Raw genomic sequence first — 17966 nt, forward strand, 5'->3', positions numbered from 1 at the left:
CATTTCAGGAATGCCTTGGCATTTGGGGTAATCTGCACATGGGCTCATGTCACATCCTTCAGAAGCACATTTCAGAATGTTGGTGGTCTTGGTCTAATGTTATCTCACTGCGCCTCCAGGCTGCAGTTGGGACTTCTCAGCATCACACACAGAGGAATCCAGTGGCTGGGACCTGCCATCCTTTGGATGGAGGAAAATGGAAAGCTCTATTCAGGAAAGTGTTAAGCTGTTGCTGTAGGCGTGACACGGCAGGGGGATTCAGCGTGTGCAGATTGTGTGTCCTGTTTTCACGTGAGCTGGGTGACTCAAAGCAACGCGTGCCAGTGCGCTGCAGCACGGGACACAGCCCCGCTTGGTGAACCTCTCCCGCATCCCAGAAATGAGCCACTGCTTGCCAGACACGGAAGAAGCAAAGGAAATGTCAGAGGGCATCTGGTAACATCTCCTGACCACCACCAGCAGAGCAGCTGGAGGAGAGGGAGTCCCCTCTTATGCTGAATAGGACTGGGTACAGGAGGAGGAATGCAGAGGAGTACACTTCATGTTCTCTCAGTGTGCTTCAAATTCATGTAATAAAACTGGCAAGAGCAGGCAGCAGGGACTGTGTCTAGATTTTCCCTACTTGAAGTCCTTTGGTATGACTGATCCCAACACTTCTAGCCTCGTCTGCACTGCCCGCTCGACTACAGCCCAGAGGATCTTTCACCTTACTGCAGTACAAGCCCATCTGACAAAAACAGTCCATAAATGTGACAATTATCTCTTTTCCTATTATGAGGAATGAATTAGAGGAAATTGAGATACAATTTCAACAGAGCACATAGTCCACTTCACAGACAAACGCTCACCTCTTCTACCTTCTCCCATCCTGAACACAGCACCCAATGCCAGCTGACACTTGATTTTTCTCTTACCAGGAATTTAAATCCCAGCTATACTTCCACCCTGTGGTGCTCTGGCATCTGCAGGGTGACCATCACAGCACAAAATTCAGGATTCTGTGCTCTGGCCAGGCTGAGTGACTGCTAAATCACTGTTCTTTTTTGTAAAGTGGCTGTGGTTAAACCCCTCCTGCAGTGAGTTGTGTTGGGGTCTCGCAGACCGTGTCCTTTGGCCAGCGCTGCTTTGGGGGCAGAGCTGGGCACAGTTCTTGGCTCCATGTCTCATTCACAGCCTCAAGGTTTTCTGTCTCTAAACTGGCCTTTTTGTCATTGCATTTTGTGGGTATTTTCTTGTATTTAAGCACCAAAAGTATAGCTGGAGCATTTGAAAAGGAGGGATCAAAACATCTGTCAGGCTACTCAAGCCCCACTAAGAAGAAGAGTAACCAGAATGGGGGGGAAACAGCAACAGCAGAGCCCAGCCCAGGGCACCAGATCCTCCTTAATGCTGGGAAAAAGGAGAAGGGGAACAACTTCCTTTGTTTTGGCCTCCTGACAAAACCATCCCATTTTGGATGGAAACAAATTCAATCCAAAATGCAAATCTATCACTTTGGGGTCAGAGAACAGAGGAATGGGAAAGTTGACTGAATCCCAAACTTTTATCATTACTGATGCTGTCTTTCCGCTGCAGGAGCTCATGGCTGCTGATTATCCTTCCCCCAACAAGCCTTTCTCAGTCACTTCTGACCCTCACAGACCTGTGTGTACAGTCCTCTTTTCCCCACGATCACACGAAAACACATGATCAGCTTTCACCCACCTTAACAACTAACCCTCACTGCTCTATCAGTGAACTCACCTCCTTATCTCCTACTTCCCCAAATTTCAAGTCATGTGCACACTTTATCAGGCACAATTTGCTGTTTACTACCATGTCAATGATGACTGTCTGCAATTAAGCAAAAGCCAGGCTTCCCAAGCCCTCCCTGGCAGAGCAATGCTCACGGAAGATGATGTTGAGATTTCAGACCAGAGTTTTTAACTATTTATTAAGCACCACAGCAATTTCTTGTCTTTCCAGGTTTTCAGGCCAAGTGTTGTGTCATATCAAGCCAAGTGCCTGTGAGGATGTCTGCTCTAGTTGTGCTCCATCTGTACTCTTTATCTATCTTTCATTAAGAATTACTTTTTTAATTATTTACTAAACAAATTCACCTTAGCTGTTCAGTTGGTTGCGTAGGTTTGATGTCACCCCTGGCCAGTTCTTTTGCCCTTTTCCCTATAACCAAACCATCTGCCCTCTAGATCTGCCAGGACACTGCCCAAAAAAGCTCCTTGCAAACTCTTCTGATGACACGTCCAAAACAGCTGACTTCAAAATTACACAGGTGTATAATATCTGCCATGTCACAGCATGTCCCTGAGACTTAAAGTACCATCAGTAAATTGTTTTTCCAGCATTCAGATTTGATGTATGGAGACAGGAGCCCCTGTTATTCCTGCTCTTTCCCTGCAAGACAGAAATGGAAATGCCACATCCCTAAGGGCATTAAATTAGGAGAACACTTTGGGAAATTAACTCTCCTATGGAGTAAGCTGGGACATCTCCAGCGAAGACTATGGAGTTATGCACATTGACACAAGCTACAATATTGCCCCTCACTAAAGTTGTGGTCCAGCTTAAAGAGCATTTGTTCAAAGCACGCCCTTGGCAGCAGCCAGGACATAGCTCGAGGATGCAAACCAGAATGGTGCCCACGGAGGACCCTACGGGTGCAGGGATGCAGGGATGTGTCCACATAGAGCCAGGGCATGGCCGGGGGTGGGGGAGCCAAAGAGGGGGACAGTGTCATTTCTCTGATACTTGTCTAGAGCATCTCCTGTGCAGAGTTAGGATGCACATCTCCAAGGCTAAACAAGATCAACCATAGATTTACAGCATTAATTTGCTCAGGTCTGTAAGTGTGGTCATTGCATCAGGCCAAGAAGTTGCTACTGGAAAGATTTTCTGTTGGAGCAGTTCCCCAAGAGAAACTCCAGTGTCTGCACATGAAAACTTCCAGAGAAAAAGATCGATTTTGCTAGTGCTTTTCAAATGAAAAACTTACTGAGTTATTTGGTTTTAAGTCAATTTGGTCTGAATATGTTGGGTTCAAATAAAAAAACTTCTAACAATGCAATAAAACACTGATCTGCAGTTTCCTATCAGTAGGATATTTCCGGAGCAGGGAAGGGTGTGAATACAGCCCCAGACCACATTCACATCTCTGGACTGGCTCCCTGTGAGGCTACCAGTTCCCACCACGCAGCAAACGTTTTCTTCTGACAGGTTTTACACATGGCATCATAGAAGGTATATGTGCGCTGCAAGGAATGGCAGGCAGGCAGGGGCGAAACGGGGCCAAACCCCCACGCTCCAGATTCACTAGGGTGCAGAAACATGGGCCCACACTGAATCAGCCCAAAAAAATGAAATGAAACATACACTAGACCAGGTTTGCATGCATTAGTAGTACTTATTCACATACCAATTTGCAAATAGAAAAAGTAGGCAAGCTTCCAGGAATACACATTATTCCTCAGATCAAAAGGTACCACCTTCACTTCCAAAATGCTGGCTTGCCTATGTGCTACTCCATGACCACCACAAGGAACAAAACCACCAAGAATGGACAGCTCAGGGGAGAACCTTCCTCTATTTCTGCATTCTTTCCAACACCAACCTATATTTAGCCCTTCCCTTCCAGAAGGCCACGTGCCCCACCAGGATCAGGGTCACCTGCACTCAGGACCTCCAAGCGTTGCAATTCACATGCTGAAGAGCCTGTAAAATAAACACCCTTTCTGCTGTAACCTACACCAAGTTATAAAGATTACTGTTTGCTATCTGACTGTAAATAACCAGAATGCACACGACTTAAACTCTGTGAAGTGATTTATTTACATGTGATTAGATGGGATCACTAGCAGTAGCTTTTTTATGACACTCCGCTTTCCCTGAAGGTTGGAATTTTCTTTCTTGTTTAAAATAAGCAACTCACAGACACGGAAACATACTTTTATTTTGGATCACAACAGATCCGAATGCAAAAATGCAACTTTATGGGTCAGAACATTACTCACAAACCTTCCAGATGAGAAGGAGCAGGAAACTGCAGCACAAGGCCTCGGCAGAGAGCTATTCCCACAGCAAACGCAAAGTCAGCCCGGCCCTGTGGGCTCCCTTTCAACTCACAGCAGCACTAAATACATCATTGCTCATTGCAGATGATTTGTGGGTAAGAAACAGCAGAACGAGAGCTTCCACCAACCTCCCAGGCCCCATCATGACAGCACAATGGATGCGTCTGCCCAGATCATGGCGACAGAAGAGCTCGGGCAATGATGATCACCAAAGTCCCCGGACCCATCACCTCCACCCCAGAGAGGACCAGCTGCAGAGCTGAGCCAGCAAAACACTCCCAGCAGGGTAAAGTGCTGCTGGGAAGCCCAGGGATGGAGCACTTGCTGCAAAGAGCAGGACAGGAGCAGATCAGGATGGGGAGAGACCCCTCAGGGTGACATGGGACAAAAAAGCCATGTCCACACAAGCATCCTTCCCTTATCCATCCTTATACAAAGCTTTCTAGCTGCTCTGAGCAGTCGCAGGGGTGGGCAGCAGGACAGCTGCGTCCGCCAGCAGGACCCAGCCACAGGGCACTGCTGCACCACATCGCTGGGACCCTCGGGGTGCCAGGACTGTGCCAGCACCAGCACCCTGCCAGGGATGCCCTCCCAAGCTTCCCCCCGTCCTAACTCCCGGCAGCCCGAGCACGGCCTCGAAGCAGAGCCAGCCCCTTGCCATGGGAAGCCATCCTTGCAGAGGGAAACCGTCTCATTCCCACAGTCGGGAAGGAGGCTGAGCCTTGCACCAGGGCAAAAGGAGGTCACGCAGGCGGGAGCATGGCACCCAGTGGACACCGCAGCCATCAGGCAATGGGGAGAGCCACACTGGGCTGGCCCGGAGACCCCCCGCAACAGCCCCACAGGAGAGTGCCACTTCACTGGGCCCAAATCCCAGCTTTCGTTTGACAGCAGGCCACGCCTTGAATCCCCCCTGCTGCAAAAGTAACCTTAACACCACAAACTGGTACTCGCACCAGCCCAGCGAGGTATCCAAGCTGCCTGCAATGCCTCTGTGTGCAGCCAGCCTGCAGGAATGCCTTTGAGGGGGACCATCCCCTCCCACAGGCTGCCAAGACTTAAAGCCTCCTGGTGACACTCCCACAACCCTTTAACTAAAGCCTTGCTCCTGAAAAGTGAATGGAAAGAAGAAAAGACAGTTGACCTGAAGGTGACTCTCTTCTTAGCTTCCCTGTAGGAAGAAGATGCTTAAATACTCCCAGGCTGGCTCCTACGACAGCATCCCATCATTTAAGAAAAGCCCATCTTTGTTCGCTGAGGTCTGCCTGCACTGAGGACAGTTCACTGAGTCACACAATCCCCCACGCTGCAAAAGCAAGGGGTTTCTGCTCTCATGCTTTAACGACTAGCCCGTGTCCTTGCAGCCTCGTCACCCATTCCACGTGGCTCTCAGGGTTGTGACTTGCATGTCACTGTTTCCCAGAACAGCCACAGGGAAGTCGGGAAGCCACACCGTCCTGCGCTGGCTCGCTGCTGACTCTCAGGCATGTCCCCCTCTCTGCGTCTCAGCTTCCCCTTCTGAACCAAAATTGCCCATTACTGGAGAGTCTGATGAGACTTACAGCTGGAAGTGCACTGTCCCCTTAACCTTGAAGCTGGCTGTTTCTATCTGTGCTGTGTACTCACAGCGCACACAAAAAAGCCGCCTTCTCCCATCCTTGTGGCAACGACCCAGCCAAACCACGCAGCTGGAGAATCACCTCCCCACAGGCAGGATCTCACATCAGCCTGATCTCCCAGCTCTGTGCAGACCACCAGCCTCAAAGCAACCCCGTGGGCTCTGAGAGGGAAGGATGTTCTGCTCAGCAGGGTGCCATCTTTGAGCCAGGGGCTGCCCCGATGTCCCCTGAAAGCTGTGGGCTGGCACAGCGCAGGGTGTGAGCAGCCACTCCTGGGGTATGGGCATGTGGCAGATGGGAAGTGCCAGCTCCACTTGCGACCAGCTCCAAAACACCCTGAGCAGACAGGAGGAACAAGAGGGGGTTTGCAGAATCCGTAAGCGTGGCCGGTCCAGACCTACTATCCTCTGCGGGGGAGCATGCATGTAGGAAAGCAAATGTTTCATATTTTCCATAAAACTACTACACTCCAACCGCAATGGATGTCACAGATCTCAATCACCTGAGCTATTAGAGCCATTTAAGCCCCTCAGAAGTAAGACAAGCACTTCATTACATCTTGACAAAGATGAGTCTTCACCTCTCAGGATCTCATAAAACACAGCCAGCTCTCTTTCAGTCACTTCTACCTAGAGGCCCAAAACTTCTAAATTAAACGTCAGGCTCCAAATGCATTTTTCCAAATGCATGAGAAAACGCAGGAGTGCCTCATCCCACTGTCAGGATGACGCTGACAAACACCCATCTCAGCCTTTCTGAGTCACAGCACAGGATTAGCTGGGTAAGGAGACATCATGCAAGTCTGATGTCACACTGGGACACGCACTGAGCAAACCCCGAGGAGGCAGCTCCCGCCCCACCACCCCAGGAAGAAATAGAGGAGACAAGGAAGAAACAAGAGGGAAATGTAAGACAGAACTCATCAGCCGATGGTTACACAGCAAGGCGTGCTTTGGCCCAAATCCCAGTCACTCAAGGTGAACAACTTTCATTCTGAACATTTTCATCCAACTTTCACAATAGCTTATTATTTCGTGGTGTTGCTGAGCAATGTTTGCCTTTCTCCTCTGTGCCCTGGGGATCTTTCCCAGATCCAAATTTCCACCTCTGAAAATACAAGGCCTTGAAACCAGGAACACTGTAAAGTCACTTGAAAAGGAAAAAAAGCCGCAATATTCAATGAATAAATAGGTCCAGTCATTGTGAACCAATTTTTCAGTCTCCTTGGCTGCTTCACGACACAAACGTAACTGTGCCAATGTCTGAGTGATTCCAAATCTGTTTAGAGCATTTAGCCATGTACCAGCCACACGTTTTTAGAGTTATAATTATCTTTTAGATTGAGCTTCCTTATTTTATTTGAGGGCTTCAAACCTGGGTGCTTGAAGACAAGAAAAGCAAGATGCCTAAAAAATAGAGACAAAACAATTGGCAAGGATATCTGCCCCCAGGTGAAAGAATCCCAAGACAAAATGAAAGTGAGATGCCACAAGGAATGTGTGTACAAGGGGAAGGGGAAAAGCAAACCTGTCTCAGTGCTGCCCAGCCTCCCCATTCACAGATTCCTTTTAGCAGCTTCTCGCTAATATATTCTGGCTACAGCCATTACATTTCCTTTTCAGATCTCTGACAAATTAGTTTAAAAGCAAGTTAAAATCAGCCCGTTCAGTGCTCCTTGCCCCAGCAGAAAGGATCAGAGTTGTTAGTATGTGTTCAGCTCCCACTAGAAAGTTAATGTGGAAAACAGCACTACTCACCTCTGCAAGGTAAAGGATGCAGAATTTCCGATCTTCTGAACCTATGAAGAAGAAAAAACAGGATCATAATTAAGCTACAACTTCATTTCTGCAAGCAGAGCCACTGGCAGAGGAATTGGCTAAGAGACAGCATTTAATGAATATTTATTGTTGTCATCCTACAGTACCAGGCTGTGATCTGGGAGTGATGTATGCTGCATCTGCAGGGGCCATGCGCTGGGCAGGCTGCACTGCATGGTATTTTGCATGGACTTACTGCACGGTCATGGATTCTCCTTTGGGCTTGTCCTTTTGGAAAAAGGTTTGTTTCATTCAGAGGCCATGTGCTGCCCAATTCCTTCCCGGGGGCTGCAGAGGCCCCGCCAGTGCCCACGCAGCCATCCTGGGCACTGGGGTCAGGTTTCTCTCATCTTACCTCTGTGGATGCTTCCCAGGAGGACTAACCAGAGCAGCTCCTATTCCTATGTCCTTGTTTATTCCCAGCTTCTTGCCCCAAGCCCCTGGCAAGGCTGGTGGTATCTCTGTCTAGTGCTGTCTGTCCCAGCCTCCATCAGTGCCAGTGGTTGGGGTTGGTGCCTCTCCAAGGAGGTGGAGCTGAATCCCAGGGCAATGGGAAGCAGCTGACATGGGGCAGGGGAGAGATCTCATCCTGCTCTATCGGGCTGAGAGCAAATTCCCCAAGGTCCCACCAGCGTGGTGCCACTCAGGACACCTGGTCAAGGGATGTGCACTTCCACAACTTTGGGAAAGGAGTTGGTGCTGGAGGCAATGCAATCACCAACCTTGCGATCCGCATCTTGCTAAACCTTGGAGCAGCCCAGTATGGCTCCTCACAGAATCACAGAATTGTCTAGGTTGGAAAAGACCTTGAAGATCATCCAGTCCAACCATCAACCCAACATTAACAGTTCCCAACTCCACCAGATCCCTCAGCGCTATGTCAATCCGCCTCTTAAACTGCTCCAGGGATGGGGACTCCCCCCCTGCCCTGGGCAGCCCATTCCAACGCCCAACAACCCCTTCTGCAAAGAAATCCTTCCTAAGAGCCAGTCTGACCCTGCCCTGGCGCAGCTTGAGGCCATTCCCTCTTGTTCTATTGCTTATTACTTGGTTAAAAAGACTCATCCCCCCTCTCTGCACCCTCCTTTCAGGGAGTTGCAGAGGGCCATGAGGTCTCCCCTCAGCCTCCTCCAGACTAAACCCCCCCACAGTTCCCTCAGCCGCTCCCCATCAGACCTGTGCTCCTGACCCTGCACCAGCTCCGTTGCCCTTCTCTGGACACGCTCGAGTCATTCAATGGCCTTTTTGGAGTGAGGGGCCCAAAACTGAACCCACTCATCGAGGGGCGGCCTCACCAGTGCCGAGCCCAGGGGTGAGATCCCTTCCCTGTCCCTGCTGGCCACGCTATTGCTGATACAGGCCAGGATGCCATTGGCCTTCTTGGCCACCTGGGCACACTGCTGGCTCCTGTTCAGCCGGCTGGCAATCAACACCCCCAGGTCCCTCTCTGACTGGCAGCTCTCCAGCCACTCCTCCCCAAGCCTGTAGCGCTGCTGGGGGTTGTTGTGGCCGAAGTGCAGCACACGGCATTTGGCCTTATTGAAGCTATCCCAGGGGATGTGGTACACTCCAGCTGCTCCACCAGGCTGGTTCCTGCAGGACTAGCCTTCCCTGTATCCAACAAATGGAAGATTTGCCCTGGTCTTCGATCCCAGCTGGTGAGACACAAGTGCCACAGCCCCAAGGAAGCCAGCTCCTGGCATACGTCAGCCTCACAGGAGGACACGAAGCTGCCACAGGACAGGGTCACCTCAGCTCTGAAGCAGGACATCCCATCTCCTGGAGCCAGCTTGCTCCTTCACACCAGCATGCCCTGCACCAGCTCTGCCCTTGGCAGCATGCAGCACCGCTGGAGTGCAGCTTTCATAAGCCTTTTAATGACATTATCCCAGCCATGAGATCAGATCCGCAGTCTGGGCATGGCTGCAGATCCTATTCAAAGCAGTGTCAGCACAAGCTCTGCTTCATTTCAACAGCCTGAGCTGCGCTAACGATGGGAACAGGCTCTGTACAGTGGTGGAAACACCCTGTTCCCTAGAGGAAAGCAATTCTTCTGCCACAGGCAGCAGCCCAAATGTCAAGATAAGAGCTGTGATCCATTGAGGGACTCAGATGCCTCCTGAGTCACTCCATGGGCAATGCGAAACCCATGAAGAAGTGCAGTGGCATGGAGCCATTTTCTGGATGTCTCTTCCAGCTGCCCTTTGGGGATTGCAGGCCTGCTGCTGCTGCCAGCTTCACGTTTAATGCACGTTGCAGGATATGGAACATCACTATGGGGACACCAGAACACCATGCCACATCAGCTGCCGGAGTCCAGCACCACGAGGAGCACTGCTGTGCATCTCACGGATGAGGAGCCTTTTTGTGTTTTCATAACCTTCACTCTGCTCCACCCTGGGCAATGTGAGGGTCAGGATCTGCTTGGCCCGAGGGCCCCTCCAAATCTTCACTTACAGAAGGGGAGTGATGCTGGACCCTGAAAGCACACACTGAATGCGCCTCATTGGGAGCCCATGTCTCACCCCTGTACCACAGGAAAGCCATTCATCACTCCCCATGGAGTGCCCGAGCTCTCCCAGCACCCTCTTCCGTAAATCCCAGCAGGACCATCAGGTAGCATTTTCCTTGCAAAGCCAAAGCCTCTGATAGGAGCCCCTCAGCCAGTGCTTTTCCCCTTGTGGGAGGGTTTGGAGGCAGGATCCGAGTCTGCTGCCGGCACACCACAAGTCCACCCTCCCCTTCTGCTGCTTCTGCTTCCCATGTGGTCAGCAGTACACAAACCACCCCATCTTCTCAGCCAGGCTGTCTGCCCCTCCCTGCACCATGACCAAAGCTCAGGCTGCCTTGCAAAGAAGATTGCAGAAGACCAACATGTTCCATCCACTTTCCCTCAGGACCTTTAACCAGGCTTTCCTGGCTGATGTGAGGAACAAGTCACCCTCTAGAGACACGCACCCTCAGCAAAGAAAGGTGACGTCAGAGTGTAACAGCCCTGGGAATGACCCCACTTCTCCTGGGCCTCTGTTTATTCCTTCTGCAACAACAAGTGATCCTGACAAAGCCCAAAACCATCAAAATTAAGTTCCCTTCCAAATTCCTCTCTGTTGAGCTATGAATCTTGGCATTAGCAACCTCCACCACCAGCAGCTCCTGTCCCCTGTCCCTCCAAGTCTCACTGTTACACATGGCCAAGCAGCCCAGCGCCTACGGGACACAAAGCAGGGAGCCAGCCTAAGCTAAGGAACTGCTTAAATCCCGCTTTCTACCAGTCATTGCCTTCACAGAGAAAACAAATGGGAGGTAAGAGACTGTCTGCCCAGCCCAGCAGCTGAGCTTGAGCCAGTGCCCATCCCCAGCGAGGCACAAGGGGAGGCAGGAGAGCAATGGCAGAGCCAGAAAAGGCAGACCCGAGCGCAGATTTCAGCACAAACCAGGTTTGCCAGGATTTCTTCCACTGGAGCTTTTTCCAGTCTCTGGAGGGTCAGGCTGGAGTGCCGGAGCCTGCTGTGCCCCGGAGCCGTGTGACGTGCTCTGCTCATCTCCTGCACCGCAGATCACAGGGGCCACGAAAGAGAAGAGGAGAGGCACAACCTTGCACCGGGGAGATAGCAGCCACCTGCCCAGGCTGACCTGGGGCTCCATTCCCTGCGCAGCACTACATCCGTGCCTTTTTTGACAGCTGAACAGCACATACTTTCAGCCAAATTAAGTGAAACGTTAAAAGGAAATAAGCAGGAATAAAAAAAACTCACTTGAAAATATTTCAGTTTCTTCCTGATGTGTTGTGACGGGGACTGGCTTGTCTTTCAGAGTAAGTTGGACCATCCCTGCCCCAGGGCTAGGCTGCTGCGTACACTCAGCACAGACAAGAGGAGGGTGCAGGTTTTGTGGGGACACATCCCCCTCCCTGGCTAAGCCTCATCCTGCACACCCATGCTGACGCGCGGGGCAGGCACTTACACAGCTCCCGGCACAGCAGCAGCTGTCAGCGCCGCCCTGGCTCTGCCCACCTCCCTGTGCAACCCAAGAAAAACACCCGCTGCTTGCAGGATTTGGGTGGTGCATGCTGGGTGTTGGGTCAAAAAGATGGGAAAAGAGAGAAGATGGTCCTGCTCCTCGCATGGCCCAGAGGACTGTGGCAATGCCCACGGCAAGGGCAGGTATCCTGCTTCCTTGCATCTGCTCAGTGAGGACGGGACCGCATCCAGCACCCAAAGAGGAGCTCACAGGGCAGGGTGCTGCGGGGCCCTGGCTGCAAGAGGAAGGCTCTTATGCATATCCAAACCTGGCTGCCAAGATGGGGCGAGCTTGTCACACTCTGTGGCACGTGTCCCTGGGTGCAAGCCCTGGGTGCTTCCCAGCATCCCTGGGGCAGCAGGGAGAAGCCATGGTAGGGCAAAAGGCTCATGAATCAGACTTTAATAATAATATAATCTCTGTCTATCTTGGAGCTGTTTGCTATAAGATATGGTGGGTTGGGATGTCAGGGACAGCAAAGCAGCACATGAGAGGTCCCTGTTTGCAGGATCCTGGCTGGGGATGGGGCTCACAGCCTGGGGGTCCTCACTCCGGCTGCAAAACAAGAGTGGCTCTTCTCTGTCCCAAAGCCGAGCGTACCCGCCCAGGGGGGCCAGGATCCCAGCGAGGCGGCGACCTTCACGTGGAAATTCCCACTGTATCTAGTGAGGAAGCCAGCCCTGTCACACTGGAAACATGGGCTGGTGTGGTGCTCATCAGCCATGCTCGGCTTCTAAAGCAGGAAGACAGAGCATTGTAAAGCAGATTATACTGATTTGCTTTCGCACAGTGCAGCGAGCGGCAGAAACAGGAAACATCACAATGGTCTTCAGTGTACCGGAGATGTCTCAATTGTTATACTCAGCAATACGCCTGTTCCTATTAATGTGCCATTCAGTTATTTAGGAGACCAACAGAAAATCCCTGCCAAAAGGGACGGACATCTTTTTGCTCCTTCCACCCGCCTTTGAAGCAGCCCTGCCCAAACCAGGAGGGTGAGCTGCCTGAAAACCGACTGTGCTGGATTCCCAGCGTACAAGGGGTGGTTCGGTGCTGCAGAGACAAACATCCCCTTCAGAGAGGCTTGTTAAGCTATTCCAGATGTGATCCAGCCAAGTTATTATGGCAACAAGGAAATAAGTGGCAGAAAACCACTCCCAAAATCCAACCGCTCTGACTGAGGTTAGGAGGCACCGAGCCTGTGCCAAGCTGCAAACAGACCTTCGTGCACGGAGCTGGGACCAGCACCGAGGAAGCTGGTTTCTTCAAGGAGGTGGACAAGAGCAGGGTTATTCAACAGCCTTTGAGAGCAGCCAGGGGCAACACGCGCGTGCACTCCAGGAGCAGACGCTGACCAACAAGCACTTCAACAAGGAACAATTTCTTTTGTCCATTTCTTAGAAATAAGCAGCGCTGAGAACAAACTCAACAAACCCCAGGGAAGCTTCAATGGCTTTTCTAAATGGCTCACGCCGTGGTGCCCCGTCTCCCTCACTGTGTTTCTGCCCCCACCAAATGGGTCAGTGAATAAATCTCGGAGCAAAAACATTGTTGAAAATGGGAAATAACAACTGACAGGCAGCCCATGGTGTCTGGCACAGCGCTGCAAATCCCCAGCACTGAGGCTCACAACAACGTGGGGCACGTGGAGAGACACAGCTCATCCACAGAGCTCACAGCTCCTCTGGGGAAAGTCATGGGAAGTGGCAAAATTCATCCAGAAAATGATCCCTTTGGAGAAGCAGCCCAGATCTGGATTAATCCCTTTTGGTCAGGGCTATGAGACTGCATAAAGATACCAGCTCATACAGTTACAGAGTAATTCAGGTTGGAAGGGGCCCCTCTGGTGGTCTCTAGTCCAAGCCCCTGCTCAAATCAGGGTGCTTAGGGCTGTGACCAGTTGAGTCCTGAACACCTCCAGGGATGGAGGTCCCACAACCTCTCTGGGCAACTTAATATTTGACCAACTTCACCATAGAAAAGTTTTTCCTTATATCTAATCACGACTTCCCATGTGGGGTCCTGGTCCAGCGATAGGTGCTGCCTGGGCTCGAGGAGAAGCCAGGGCATCGGCCCACGCTGAGGCAGTCGAGCAACAGTACACACGCCCATACACAAAAAGCAACTTCACCATAAAAGGAACACGGTGGGTCTGGGCCTGGGGCCAAGAAGTGGTGCCACCATAGCAAATAGGATGTGGTAGAGCAATTGGTTTGTTCCTCTTTTGACCCTGAGAAGCTAAAGGCCATCTTTTATACAGTCTCAGCATTTCAACTGAAATAACTGATTCCAAGTCACCCCCCTGCCTTAGAAGCACTCCCTCAGCTGGATGTGAAAGCCCAGCCAAGGTGAAGACAGTAAGGGCATGGTCTGCAGCCTCCCACCAAGGCCGGGTTTGCTCTTTCCTCACCAGTGGGGTGTGCGTGGGGGAGGGATGCTAGTGCAGAGGAAAACCGTGGGTGGTTGAAGGGAGAAGTAGCAAAGTAAAGGTCAGTAGGGCTTAGCCAAACTCCCTTGGAGACAACCTCTGAACTCTCTCAAGGCACCATGGGGGAAACCTCAAGACTTCACTTCCCTTTCTCAGCCTTGGCAAGCCCCCACTGTAGGCAGCGTAACACCAGCAAGGGGAACAGCCCAGCACAGCAAGACCCTGAGGAATGCCAGCCCCAAATCCCTGAGACACGCACCCAAAAAGTCCTGGAAATTGGCACTACCTGAGTGCCCTGAGGTATCCCAGGAGATGGAGCTCCTGGGGACTGGGTTAATGCAGGGATGGGAAGGGTGATGCTGGCCCCGCAGCCCAAGGAAGGATAATCTGCCAGCACCAGTTGGACGGTACCGTTACTGTTGCTACTGTGCTGATGCTACTGTTAGTGGAGTGCTGTCCTGCTGCTGGCCAGAAACCCTTATAGCTAGCAGCCCAGAAAATGCCCCAAATGTCTCCAACTGCTGCTGCAGACACTCACCCTCCTGGAGCTTGACACTCTGCAGGTAGAGAGGGTTCCTCAGCACATTGCAGCGCCCAGGCTCATCCTCCTTGGTGAAGAGCAGCAGGTCGGAGTAGACAAAGAGGGTCACCTGGAAGCACAAGAGCAGCAAAGCAGCTATAAGGAATTCATCTCTTGGCACTGAGACATGTCCTGGAAAGGTCCTCTACCCTGGGGAGATTCACCAGCCATGACAGTCAGCCCAGGCACCCCTTCCCTAAGGGGCTGATTCCTGCTACACCCCTCAGGGTGCTCCCAGCAAGCTTCAGACGAGGCTCCCCCCACTTGGCAGCCACCTACCGAGGCTTGTGGAGTCCCGTGACAAGAGGGATAAACCTGCCCGACAGTCTAACGCCACACAAACACACCCTCTCTGCTCTCGTGTAACTTCCCATTTACATAAGTTATAAATCAGAGGACCAGGAGGAGGGAATAAGCTGCCGACTAATCCCAACACACTATAGAAGTTGCAACTTAAAAGCAAACGTGATCTCCCTGAACACACTCACGAAAGAGCTTCTCACTATTCTCAGTCTTTGCACGCCCCATTTCGCTCCCTTTGAGAAAATAACAGTTCGGCTTTTACAGCAGCAGAACCCATGAGAGCAGTTGCAGAGAACAAACTTGACACCTTTAAACCATGCTGACGGGTGGAAAGCAAACACTGAACCCAGTGTCTGCCCAGCTCTGTGCTTGAGCAGCAACTCAAATGTCCTAGAAGCTGGGAGCTACTCCGGAGCAGTGGTAAGTGCTCACAACTCGAAAGGTAGATTTTGTTTTGCTTCTGCCTGAGGTCTTGAGTTCAATCAGTACAAATTAGCGTCATTAAGAAGCATGAGCTTCTCCACCGTGCTGGAGATCCTTGACCCAGAAGCCTGCTGGGGGTGAGTAGCTTGGTGCAATCACTATGCTGGTAGTCGAGGTTTGAGCCTGTCCTGCTCTCCAGCAGGACTTGGGGGCATGCAGCAAAAATTAGAAGATGCCAGGAAGTGTCTGCAATATGCCCATGGGCATACTGGATGCTGGACTGCCAAACCACACCCTGCTCTCAGCACAGGACACAGCATATGAGCACTGCTTTTAGCTGCTCCTAGAGATGCTCCCCAAAACCTCGCACAGCAAAGGGAAAGCTGCTTTGCATTACTGAGCAACAGCAACGAAGGTTTTGTGGCCTTTTAGCAAACCTTTTGCAAAAGAAGCAAACATCTCAGAATCCCAGGGCCTTGCTGGGAGCTGGCACCTCTGACACCACCAAGCCACCCTTTGAAAGGTGACTTTGCTCTGGACAGGGACTGAGTCACTGTTTACAGGGACACACTGCCAGTACAATTTGTCTCCATGCCCACGACAGACACACATCAGGAGGACGACAAGCTGGGTAACAGTTTATCTCATGGTGGTGAGTCTCACATCACGGCAGCAGCATCTGGCTTTGAAACCAAAATCAAGCCCTTGCCACAGGATTTCTCCTTGCTGGGCAAATTCATTTTTGTGGGATTCTTAATAAGCACAAAGCTACTGGCATAACTTTAATTGACAATGAAACCAGGGAGTGTCTGTTTTTCTCTGTATTATTTGGAAAATCCCTTCCTCTGCTCTCAACATACAGTTGGCCTAGTGCCCACATTCACCCTCTTCATTATTTCTGAGCTTATTATTAATAGAAGGAATAACAAACTGCACTATAAACTTTCTCCCATACCCATCTTATTCCAAAAGGTAACTTTTCTGGGACATGACTGGTGCCATCCCAGGTCCCTCAGTCTCAGAGAAGAGATGTTCAGGGATTTTGAGAAGAGCAGCTCAGCAAAGTGAAGGAGATAAAAGCATGATCAGCAAGTGGTCATGCTGGAAATGGAGGAAAGAAAATTAAGACCTAATACACAAGGAAGTTTAAAGGGTAGAAAAAGATTAGAAGGAGCAGCAGGAGAAAAAAATCACTTCTAAACCAAGCAGATTTAAATAGGGAATCATGGAAATAGAAATACACAAAAAGTATTTACAGGTAACATTGTGCTTTTATGGGAAGATGGGACTGATTGAACTCAGGATGTAGATAAATAAAAGCACAGGCAGTGTGGGTTACATAAGAGCATCTCTATTAGATGCTGCTTCCAGAAAGATACTTGATTTTAGAACAGCTCCACACAAAACAGTTTACAGAGGTCCCTCTGCTCCTCCAAGTTGCTGGAGGAAGAAAATAAGGGTGTCCCTTCCACCCAGCCAGCCAGCGCCTGCCAAGAGCATCCCAGCAGCACAAGGCCCAGGGCTCCAGCAGCCCCTGCTCACAGAGGGACCCCACCTGCAGAGCTGAGCACAGGAAACTCGAATCATGGATGACCCTAAGGCAGCAGCCAGCAGGTATAAGAGGGGAGGGCTGGAGTGAGTAATCTGGAGCTCTGCCTAGAGTTGCCATCACACCACTGACAAGCTGTAACATGTCTCTAACAGCCCTTTGCAAACAGATCTGGTATCTACCATGACAAATCACAGGGCTCATAACAGCAAAAGAGCAAACAAAAGAGAAACGTAGCACCTGAATTCATCCAGGCAAGACACAGAATCCACCAGAGTTGCTCCTTGGAGAGTCAGAGTAACTTTGTGTATTTCCCAGAACTAATTTTCTACCCCAAAAATCAAAAATAAAACACCTGACATGATGAAAGGACTTCTCTGAAGACAGAGATAGGCACACCTGTGTTGTTATTGCTAGAGCAGTTGTCACACAGACCTTTTAGAGGAATGTGAATAGATTTTACAGGGAAACAAAAAATGATCATAGAGGCTGACACTGATGTCTTGAACATGTTCATCCGCATGTGCTCTGCACCATGGCAAACAGCAAAGCCTATTCTCTGATAGATTTAACTAACTACAGAATATAACTGGCAAAGCACTGTTACAGAAGGAAGGGGCACATTTAAAGTGTCTTCTAAAAGAAAACAAGAGAAAATGAAAGCCAGGAGGGAAGGTGGAAAGCAGTAGGTTAGTGTGCTTCCCCAAGATGAGAACAGGAGATCAACGCTGGGACTGCTACCAAGCCCCACCACAGGAAGGAGGAAGCGATAACCATGCTTTGTAAAGCAATATGGTAACAAAAACATTATGAAAAGGTGCTCAGAAATTAAGCCTTGCAGCCAAAGTACCTTCATATTCAAGCTTAAGAATAATTAACTCTCTTCCTAACCCCATCCTTTTCTGCTCACCTATGCAGAGAGCCACCACCACTTGGGTTACAGCAGGGAGGAGTTTGCACGTTGCAAGTGCAGCAGCACATCAGCAGAGGCACCGGCAAAACGGATCAGAGCAAACCCTGCCTGCTTGTCCCAGCGCCCGTGAGGAAAAGCCTGAGACAGTGAATGCTTTCCGAGACATCGCCCTCTCTCTCTCGAGCAATAGTCTCATAGCTGTGCCCAGCAAAACAGAGGGAGCTGAGGAAGCAGAGTGAAGCAGAGG

The 17966-nt window shown here is 50.6% G+C and overlaps 1 protein-coding gene across 2 annotated transcripts in view; it reads right to left on the minus strand.

The window, feature by feature from the left end:
• Positions 1 to 17966, minus strand: part of RGS3 (regulator of G protein signaling 3) — an 88546-nt gene that overhangs the window by 31911 nt on the left and 38669 nt on the right. For both annotated transcript variants that reach the window (XM_074891144.1, XM_074891145.1), the window contains 2 exons: positions 14490 to 14601; positions 7444 to 7484 (listed from right to left, as the gene is read on the minus strand). In XM_074891144.1, coding sequence (XP_074747245.1) covers positions 7444 to 7484; positions 14490 to 14601 — 153 coding nt within the window. The remainder of the gene's footprint in view (positions 1 to 7443; positions 7485 to 14489; positions 14602 to 17966) is intronic.

The sequence above is a fragment of the Strix uralensis genome, chromosome 21 (genome assembly GCF_047716275.1).
Source record: "Strix uralensis isolate ZFMK-TIS-50842 chromosome 21, bStrUra1, whole genome shotgun sequence".
Lineage (NCBI taxonomy): Eukaryota > Metazoa > Chordata > Aves > Strigiformes > Strigidae > Strix > Strix uralensis.